This window comes from Limulus polyphemus, unplaced genomic scaffold, assembly GCF_000517525.1.
Source record: "Limulus polyphemus unplaced genomic scaffold, Limulus_polyphemus-2.1.2 Scaffold1089, whole genome shotgun sequence".
Classification (NCBI taxonomy): domain Eukaryota; kingdom Metazoa; phylum Arthropoda; class Merostomata; order Xiphosura; family Limulidae; genus Limulus; species Limulus polyphemus.
In genome coordinates this window covers 7,411-18,642 of record NW_013666699.1, presented here as the reverse complement: position 1 = coordinate 18,642, position 11,232 = coordinate 7,411, and the positions used below count along the sequence as shown (strand labels likewise).

General features: G+C 34.0%; 1 protein-coding gene across 1 annotated transcript in view; it reads right to left on the bottom strand.

Moving 5' to 3' along the window:
• The window catches only part of LOC106462077 (B-cell receptor-associated protein 31-like), a 30,842-nt gene that overhangs the window by 15,923 nt on the left and 3,687 nt on the right, over positions 1 to 11,232 (bottom strand). The window contains exons 2-3 of the mRNA XM_013921961.2: positions 9,480 to 9,618; positions 6,246 to 6,346 (exon numbers count right to left, since the gene is read on the bottom strand). Coding sequence (XP_013777415.1) covers positions 6,246 to 6,346; positions 9,480 to 9,571 — 193 coding nt within the window. The 5' untranslated portion in view covers positions 9,572 to 9,618. The remainder of the gene's footprint in view (positions 1 to 6,245; positions 6,347 to 9,479; positions 9,619 to 11,232) is intronic.

Here is an 11,232-nt window from a genome sequence, read left to right as displayed (position 1 = left end):
CAAAATATGAAATTAAGTAAACTAGAAAATATTACATGAAAGTGGTGGTGTATTTTATGTTTCTTTTTGTGAGCTCAAAGCTACACAACAGGCTATTTGTGCTCTTGTCCAGCAATGGGGGCCAAATCTTAGATTTTAGCATGAACTTATTGCTGACCTGCCAGTGGACAATGCAAAAGGGAATGTGTCAAACAAATTCCAATGTGTACAAAAGAGATAACAATTTTCAAGGAAAAATGCAAACATAAAAAATTCTAGTTTTTAACAGTCAGCCTTGATCAGAGGAGAATAAATAGTGTGGTCAAGAACAGTAATAATTGCTAGAAGAACCAGTACACTATACATAATAAAAATTGATTGATATGAACTTGAACAACAGTGATATTACACACTGGGAAAAGGAATATTATCTGTGTAGACTGAGACCTGGAAAAAAATGTTTTAACTTGCAAAAAAAAGATTAATAATTTACTTATATAATGTACAACTATATATTTTTAAATAGTTATTAATAAATTAAGATTCATTGACTATAAGAAAGCTTTTGACAAGTTGTAATAACAAAAGTACCATTTGATTGGTACTTACCTCCATTGACATATATCATTATTCTCATTCAGTTATGCCCTCTATATGCAAATTTGTTTTTTGCATGCCACATGCCTTACACTCCCATGTACCCTATGATTATCATTCAATTGTGTCTTGCATGCAAATCATCATGCAACAACCCTTCACCAATAGGAGTGCGACACACTCTCCTGACATATGCAACTCCCACTATTTGATTCTACCTACTATATCTTCAAGTTTAGGCAGGAAATAAATCACCATTTTTCAGTTGGGAGGGAAATGTGAGAGGAGGTAAGAACCTATCAGAAATATATTTTCAGTATACTAAAAATTATAACTTCTGATACAGTACATTACCTCCACTCACATATATATAGTTAGAATCCTATATTGAAAAGGTGGAAGGACCAGTGCAAGGGATAAAAAGTAGCCTTCAAAAACGTCTGAAGAACACCTTATACTGATGATCCTCTTAACCTTATCACCACAGGTATCCTTTACTGCACATGACAAGGTTTTAGTGTCTTACATTCAAAATTATATAAAACTATTTTTTATTTATGTTACACCAGTTAGTATAGCATAAAAACTTAGCTAATAATCCATATTTTAATAGTACACAAGTTTTAAGTTCTTAACTTTATAAAGCAATATTTAAAAATATCCTGAACTTCCCTTAGTGTGACATTTTCTCTGGGTATCTTCTCTTATCTATTTTATCCATCACCCCTCCAAAAAAGTATGAAATTCAAAGTAAATTACTCGCTATAAAATTGTCATTGCTCAGACAAACCATACATTTTATAGCCTTCAATTTTGTTTGGTTACAGAGCTATCAAATAGAAAATCAGACCCCTCCTGCCACACCCACCCGTCACATCGTCTCTCTTACGTTTAACTATATATTACCTATAACCAATACAAAACCAAGGTTTTCATCTATCAAATGACGTTTTCTATTACATTGAGTTCTGAACACAGAATAGTCAATTTCACCTATAACACAACTTTTGTTCCCACAGGAATCACAATGGCTAGCTTAGATGAATTTGTAATGGCTCTTGTTGCGTAGTTAGAAAGCCAGAAAAATTGTGATTGTTAGAGGAAATTGTTTTTTGCATGTTATGATTCTATGTTCTTTGGTGTATTATTTAATTATCTATAAATTATTTAATGCACTACTACCATTAGTATAAAAAAGTAGGGTTAAATGTCATCAATAGTCGACAGCAAAAAAAAGAATACTTGGATAAGTACTTTATTTCTTGTTTATTCTATATTTATTATTATAAAAGTAACTAATACATAAAAATAGAGATCTCTTTAGGTTAGTTAATGTTAGATTTGGTAAAATAAACAATAACAATAATAATAAAAATATTTCATGAGGCACACATGTGAGCAGCTCAGAGTTGCTTGTGGGTAATGTAATTTGATAGCGTAACAGCTGCACATTCTTCAAATGAGTTACAACTTATAATAGTGCAAATAGTAGTTAGACACGGTTCAAAGGGCAATAAAACAATAAAATTCAATTATAAATAGATGTATACTGTTATGATTTTAAAGCTACTTAGGATAAACGAATGTAATTTCACACTACAATTGAAGTCATTAAAGAAAGAAAAGGAGGCTAATTTAGATTTATTTATTTTTTGGTGGTTACGAGGTCAGTCAAATTGAGTTAGGGTAGAGATAAAAACAGATAAAATATAAAGTTTTACTGAAAACAAAATTTGAAATGTATTTAGGAAGTTTTAGAGATTACACAAGGACAAATTTGTTTTTAGTTTATTAAAAGTACAAAAAGGTCACGCGGTCGGTCAAATTGACTGAGCCTGTGTGGAGAGAGTTAATAGAGAATCATACATGGGAGACCACACCACTTCTGTACCAGGTATACTCTTCACCCAGTGTGAAAAGAGTTGTCGCAGAGACTGGAGGAAAAAGTTGAGGAAAACAACCAAAAGGGAGAGAAGACAGTTGGATTGGAATCCAAACCACGTAATATCATAATCTCAATCCCACTGAAGAGAGGCTGTAGGTGAAGTCTCTACAGATACTAATGTGGAGAAAAGTGAAACTGGATACCCTCCAAGGTGTAGAATGGCTATGTCATGATAGACCATACACAGCAGGTCAACTCCTGACCAAAACCAAGTGGAATCAGTAATAAAACATCTGATCAGTGGTAGAAGGAGGGTCCATGTCATCTTCACCTGAAGTTCAGTAGGTTGGAAGTATATACTCTGCAAATCGATCTATAAAATCGCACATGTGCACAATCCACAACTATCCAGACATCCAGGAACCCGACATCAAAACTACGGCAGTAAGTAATGTCCCCTTGTGGGAAGTCATATCATCCTCAAACTCAATCCGATAGGCATCACACTGCACAACTGTAAAAACTCATTGAGGTGGAGCACCAGAAGGAGAAGCATCACCTTCTTCCACATTATCCCCCTTTTTAAGGCAAAATGATTGAGGAATAGGAAAAACATAGGCAACACATGTGTGAGGACTTAAGTTGATTGGTCCTGCTTGAAATCCAAAACAGTCACAGGGAACAGACATCCATGTGATGGTAGGATGAGGGATTCCAATTAATCAAAGGGGTAAATTGCAATGTGATAGATCAACTCCAAAGCAACATCATCTCCTTGGAAAGGACCGTATACCATTGGAGTGCATTGCGAACTTTCAGATAGGACCATATGGAAGTGGATTGCCCCTATAAGTAATATGCAACTGCACCCTCCAGATAGTTACAAAAGCCAGGTGCAACATCAACCCTCAGAGCCATTATACAGAGATGGAGCATAATTATTAGTAAACTTGCACAACATCATCCCCTCAGACAGAACTGTACAGCATTGGAGGGCATCATGAACTTCCAAGTACCACCGCACAGAAGTAGATTGTCCTATAAATGATATGCGACCTCACCCATTGGACAGTCACAAAAGCTGGGCACAACATCAACCCTCAGAGCCCATTTAGTATTGTACACATGCAATCTCATCCCCTCCAACAGGACCATACAGCATTGGAGCACATTGCTAACTTCCAGGTACCACTGCATGGAAGTGGATTGCTTCAACGAACAATACAAAACTGCACCATCCGGGTCACAGAAGCTGGCCACAACATCAACCTTCGGAGCCAACTGTACAGAGATGGAGCACATGAATGTAGGACCAGCATCATCTACATTAGCAGAACATCAATACCCTACTCTCAACTGAAGGAATGTTGTGTGTATTTATTTATTAGCATTAGATCACATTCAGTAAGATACCTCCATGGTCCACCACCCCAACAGCTTAGAATTGGAAAGTGACAAGGACTCCCATACTCCACGAGTAAGGAGGGAGAAGGTATCCCCAAAAATCCCTTAGGAGATTGGTGGAGTGCCTCAGAAAGAAGATGCATGGGGAACAACTATTGCAGGAGTTGTAAGGGTAAGATTGTCAGGCTCAGCCCCCCTATTGGCAGTAGTGATTCTAACTGCTGAGAATGAAGAAAGGATTAATCTGCCTGAGATAAGCCAAGGCAACTTGATACTGAGAAACAAAATGCTCAGCATGAACCTCAACATCAGAAGGAGGGAAAACAAAATACTGTGAGGAAGGGGTGTCATGTAATAAAGAAGGAACAGGATTGTAAGAAATTGGGGAAATGAATAAAATGGAACAAACTTGAGAAATCATGTCTTAAAAAGGCATTATTCGAAGGAGGAAAAAGGCTGTCAAAACCGTCATAGTCACAAAAAGGTTTGGCAAGTTCAGGAGGATGTCAAGCACTATCATGTCTTAAAAAGGCATTATTCGAAGGAGGAAAAAAGCTGTCAAAAACCTCATAGTCACGAAAAGGTTTGGCAAGTTCAGGAGGAAGTCAAGCACTATCGGGAGAATAAGGGTGACTCAGATAATGTTAAATCTCCCGACGAATTAAGGCCAAAAATTCCTCAGTCAAGTTACCTCTACCTGAAGCCTGTGTAATTATGCCGATAGCAGGTGGTAAAATTTCTGATGTGGTAACAGTAACTTCAGTATTCATTGTAAAATGATTAAAAATTATTCAAATAAAAAATAAGAATATCTAAGACAAGTTATCACTGAAAACTTTATAAAAAATAAATAAAACAGCAGTAAAAGATATAAACAATCTTTCCACTTTGTATGATAAAAATAAAAAAATGTGTGATGAGAGTACAATCAAAACCCATCTTCACTATAGCAATACCTAATGAGAAGTGATAGTTTGGTAGAATCGAATAAAGGGAGTCATGTGCAACAGGAGGTTGTGTTGCACTCCTATTGGTGGATGATTGTCACATTATGATTTCCATGCAACATGCAATTGAAACACGATAATCATGGGGTACATGGGAGTGCAAAGCTTGTGGTATGTGAAAAACAATTTGCATATAGAGGGCAGCACTGAATGAAAATACCTATATACGTGAGAGGAGGTAATGTACTACATTGGAAGATAACATATGTGTTAACTAAGTGTGACATAGAGAGTAGATATATGAGATTCATCCAGAACATGTACTGGGAGCAAAAAGCAAGTATTTGTCTAGAGGAAACTCAGTCAGATACTTTCAGTGTTAAGCATGTTTGCCAAATCTATTCAACCTTTACACAGGAGAGATATTTAGAAAGATAGTTCAGCTCACAGGAATAAGAATTGGAGGGGTTAATACAGTGGCACTGAGGTATGCTGAGGTCACAGTGCTAAAGCATTACAAAGAATAATGAGTAGGAGAAGTCAAGAGTATGTATTGAGCATTTAACATAAAGAAGACAATCGCCATGGTTGTGAGGAGAAATGTAAAAGAGTCAACATCACAGTAGAACAAATGGACAAATTTGTCTATTTGGGGCAACTAATAACTGAAGATGGTAAATATGAGACAGAAGTCAAGAGACGGATAGAAATTGAAAGAGCAAGTTTCTTTTGTATTAACCAGAAACATTAGGTTAGAAACAGAGATGAAACTTATAAAATATTATGCACTATCCCTTCTTCTGTATGCTGCAGAGACTTGGACACTAACCAAAAAACTCTGGACCAAAATAGAATCATTAGAAATGTGGATGCTTAGAAAAATGTTAAAAAATGTCATGTACAGAGTATAAAACAAATATGAAAATCTGGCCAAAACAAAACATACACTAAAAGTAGATATCCAAAAAAAAAGAAATTGTCAGTATTTTGTACACATCATCATAACAAAGAACTTTGATACAGGGCAAGGTGGAAGGTTGTACACAGAAAGGTTGACCACGGAGAAAATGGGTCATAGATGTCATGGAGTGGTTGCAGTCCACCTAAAATAATTGTGTGCAAAGCACAGGTCAGATGGGCATGGCAAGTGTTGACAGCTAATCTCCTGGGTGGAGCAGCTACAAGCAGATGATGAAGATTCACACAATAAATAATAAATTCTTTATTTCAAACTAGATATAAAAAAATATATATTACCTGCCTTTTTTATTTTATACTAAAACTAAAGAATTGGGTTCATATTTCTATAAAATATTTTCAACTTTAATATGTTTGCAGGAGTATTTCTTATGGTTAATTTTATCTAGATTTTTTTCCATATGCGAAATTGTAGGTTTAATCTCAGTATATATATATATATGAAAAAAACTTACCAAGAAAAACAAGAACAAGGCCAACAATGCATATAGTAAAGTAGACATGAGCTTGGTTTGTCACAGCTTGAAAAAATTTTGACTTGAATATCCTGTGCCATCTAATGTACAGTAAAGAAGATTGTATTATTAAATTATGTAAACATTGCCTCATGAAAAAAGATATGTTTAGTTCTTAAACCTGACTGATTGACTGCTAGTCTTGAGAAGTAGATGAGAAAAGAAACAGAACCAAATGCTGAATCTGATTTAGAGTTTGTTTCACTTGTTTAATAAGTAGTTTCTATAACTTCTAATACTTAATCTAGAGTTTTAATTTTTAGAATCATAGGTTTGTTACAGAGTAATTTTTATACAAAAAAGAATGTTTGAGTAAGTGGTATCTTGATTCAATACAGAGCAAAGAATCTTCTACATCCCAAGTAAACTATGTTTGAGACTTCACTGTATCTTAAAACATTTAAATCAACTTAAAAAGGTATACAGTAAAATCTAACAACTCCAAAACTGAGATTTTGATAAACAAGAATGTTAAATAGCACTGTTTCTGGTTTGATTGTTAGATGGTTCTTAATTTCTTGAAGTTAATGAAAAACCATGTTATTTACTAACATTATTGCAACATACATATACTTGAACCCATCTTGCTGACTAAACTTTAAATAAATACTTCATATAGTCACCTAATAATACCTACAATTTTTTTTTGCTAAATTAATTTATATTATTAAAGATACATACAATAATAATATTTGCATATTAGCTACTAAATAACCTTCAAAAATTATTCCATTTTCTTTTCATATTATGTTATTTAAAACAATATTTAATTTATCAAAATTACTCTGAAACTGGTTGGTTGAAATGAGAAATATCCAGATGTAGAAGAAGCAAAGAATTTTATCATGTTCTTATCACTTAACGTCTTCACAGATTTAAAATATTTTAACCCATCGAGAAAACAAATAATAACTATGAAGAATCATAATTGTGTTCGTAGGCATAAGGGCTTTATTTTCTCCCGAAAATCTAAAATCGACCTTAAACTCGTGTACTATAAGGTTTAAAATCGCTTGAAAAAAATTGTTCCAATGACTTCCATATGGAACCATATAGTGCTAAAGGGTTAAAAAGATGCAAGTGAAAATATCACGTGTGGGTAATACACTTTCTGAAAAGACATAATCAATTTACAAATATAAAAGTTATAGATATGTATGGAGTTTTTGGCCAAATATTTTGGGTGGGTTTTGCCCAAAACAACTATTTGGGCCAGAATTGGGTAACTGTCCCCCTCCTCCTACACCTATGATTTTGTTTTCCAATATTCTTATTTACTAAGTTTAAAAGACAGAATGCTTTGAAAGAATGTTTTTGGCACCACCCCACCCCAATTTTTCATTTCTCAGGGATAATACAAGCTATTTAGTCCATCTCAGCTATCCCATTTTTCAACTTACATCTTATTCTAAGAACTAGATATCAAAACCCCTTTCCTTATGTTCAGCCTTGATCTCTAAAATATTCATCCAATCCCATTTTAAACTCCTTCAATGTTGCAGCTTCTACCATACCTGGTGGGAAACTATTATAGACACTAGAAAAGTAACTATCTTAACTAAAATAATGTCCAAGTTTTCCATGTTTTAAGCTTGTTTTCTCTAGTCTTATTGCCTGCAGTTTGTTTCTTTTTATAAAAAAACATCATCTAAATTTACAAATTCCAAAATTGCAACCATCATTAAAACATTTATTATGTCCCCACCCCCCCTTTTTTTTTCAGTAAAAACATTTCAACCCATACCCGTTCCTACCTCGAACTGTCCCGATTGTTTTTCTCAGAGCCCTCTCCAACAACTTAACCTTTCTTAAATAATGTGAATTTAAACACAACACAGTATTTCAAATATAGAAATTGTCATAGTATACAAGATTGATTCTTAAAAGTGAGACCTTAAAAGAACTGAAATTCTGAGACAGAACTTTAGATTAAAAGAAAAGAATAGAGTTAAAAAAAAAAGCACTATGGTTTGTTGTCAGTGTGATATTAATAATTTAAAAAAAAAACATCTAACTAGTCTACTGCTATCTTTCATAACACAAATTCTTGTGTACCAGTTTACTGAGAATACTACCCAAATCAAGTCTTTGATAAGGTTCCATAGATATATTGGATCCATTTAAAAGGTATTAAAGGAAATACCAACAATACAGGAGTATAAAGGCACTACATAAATATCTAATTGGGTATAGGCTGAAACTGCTGGTCTAAAACTTAACACTTGTACTCCATAAGTCAGACATGCACTTCTCTTGTGTAAGAAACATTAGAAAAATATAGAAAAACATACAATCATCTCAAGACAACTGAAGCTCAATTAAGCCATAACTGTTTAAAAATTAATGGAAATCTGGATGAGTGTCATCCACAAAACAAGGAACGCTTGAACAGAAGGGCTGAATCCTAGTCTGAAAAATGATCTTAAATCATACTAGCTATGTTCTCAGTGAGAATGTATATTTGAGATCTGAATTTGTCACCCTATTGGTATTGCACTGCCCTTTTGGCATGTGTACAACCTCACATCAGCATCACAGAACTTCTACAGATTTGTTCATATGGTGATTCAGAGAGTAGAAGTGGAGCCTTCTATAGAAGCAAATTGAAAACAATTTGTGTTAAAAGACTTCTGAAGTACTTGCTGTTGTTCAGGAAAAAGTGAGAATGAAGATTAGAGCAGCAGTGAAAGGGCAATAAAACCTAATTCTGAAAGAAGTATAACTGAAAACATATTATGAGATGTCTTGGAGAAGGACAAATATTTCTAGAAACTTTATAGATTCCATGGTTTAAAGTAATTGAACATATCATTGGAAATAAAGATAAGATTCCTTATTACGTGACAGTACATGTAAAGACAAGGTTCCTTATTACGTGACAGTACATGTAAATAAAGACAAGATTCCTTATTACGTGACAGTACATGTAAATAAAGACAAGATTCCTTATTACGTGACAGTACATAATAAATAAAGACAAGGTTCCTTATTATGTGACAGTACATGTAAATAAAGACAAGGTTCCTTATTATGTGACAGTACATGTAAATAAACAGTAGGTTTCAAAGTAAATCTAGATCTTCCATGAGGAATTTCTACAGATTAGTTTCCATGTGCTGACAGTCCAAACTCCTCTATTAGACAAGTATGAATTAGCACTAAATCTAATCTTACCTTGTAGGTGAAATTAAAGGAAGTAGTAGCAAAGTCATAAAGCCTATCTCAGCATACAAAAACCCAGCTATCAATGTCCACTGCAGGCTCATGATTGATTTGTATCTTGTACTTAGTCAAAATGTAAATACAGCACAAACTGTAAAGAGACACGAAAATGTATTTTTAGTTTAACAATCAACCCATGATGTACCAACAACAAATACTTGAAATTTACCATTCAGCAATTTTGATGACTATGTAAAAATGTATGGAAATTACACCAAGGATATTGGTTTCAAGCCCTGAAGCACTAGCAGATCTATTTGCAGCTTTATCCACTACAACAGTCACTAAATACTCTGCTGGCTCTTCTCACTGGTCATTTTTGCAATACAAGTTTGTTCATAAAGAACCACTTCAACAACTCAATGTCCATCAAGAAATAAAGAAGTAATAGTTAATATATTAATACACACACACACACACACATTAATGGAAATAATTATGGAGAAACATTCACATTACATTTATAGGAGTCACAAATGAATTCTGACAACTGAACAATGAGCTTATTAATGGTACCAAACATTATCACAGAAGATACATATGAAAAGCTATCCAGTTATACAATGTACTAGTACTTTGTATGTGAGCCTTCTGCTTTATACAAAGCATTACATCTTATTTTCAAGCATCCATACAATTTATCAATGTCCAACTGCAGAATATTATTCCAAATTTCCCATATATTAATCCCCCTAATTCAGTCAATTTTTTTATTGCCTTTTAACTTTCTCAAGTTTCAGATATGCCCATAAAGCCCCAAGAATGTTCATAATGGGACTTTGGTGCAAGTCAAGCTATGTTTGTGACTATTCCAAGATATACTTCCACCACATTATTTATATTATTGGGATTACTGGCATGCTCCTGAAGGAATACTATAGTGGATCACTATCAGAAGGTACTTTCCAGCAGTCAGGGTGCCATCAGTTTTGTGTAGGTTACCAATACCACTGGCCCAAACCCTACTTCACTACAGGTGTTGTACATTGTTGTTGTTGTACAGTCTCCTCATTACCATCAAAAATTCACTCTTGGATTGACATATGGAGAACAAAAGTCTCCTTTTGCTCAAGTTACCACTTCTCAGCAGTGATCCTTAAGTAGCCACACATCCATTGAGACAACACTGTGCCGACATGTTCTCAAAATAACATTAACACCTGTATTTCAAACACGACTGCTGGTTAGATCTGTACTTAACCATTGTTTATCTCGTAGCAAAAACACTCTTCAATAGTTAATATCACTTTTGAAGAATTTTGATGTACTACTTGGACCACTTCTGCTATTAACAGTGCCAGTTTCACATACTCACTTTAGTCTTGTCACAATCTTTACCAGCCAATACTTTGATTTCTCCATGTTGTTCATGTGGTACTTTAGCCATGGAAACCACGATGAATTAACATATTACCGGGCATAATATGTCCACCTATACATTTATATGCTTTATACTGGTGTGACCACTTTTGATTGGTTTGGTGACAACCATCTACAGTGCAAACTTTGTATTTACCCTTTTTTTCACTGTTTCAATAATTATTTCTAATACTGTATATGTAAGTATGTATGTATATATATATATATATATATATATATATATATATATACTATATATATATAGTACTAAAGTACGTAGACACTAGTAGGTTAGGTTAACGTTACTTTACCTTTATTACTAGAGACTAGTTAGGTTAGTAACACG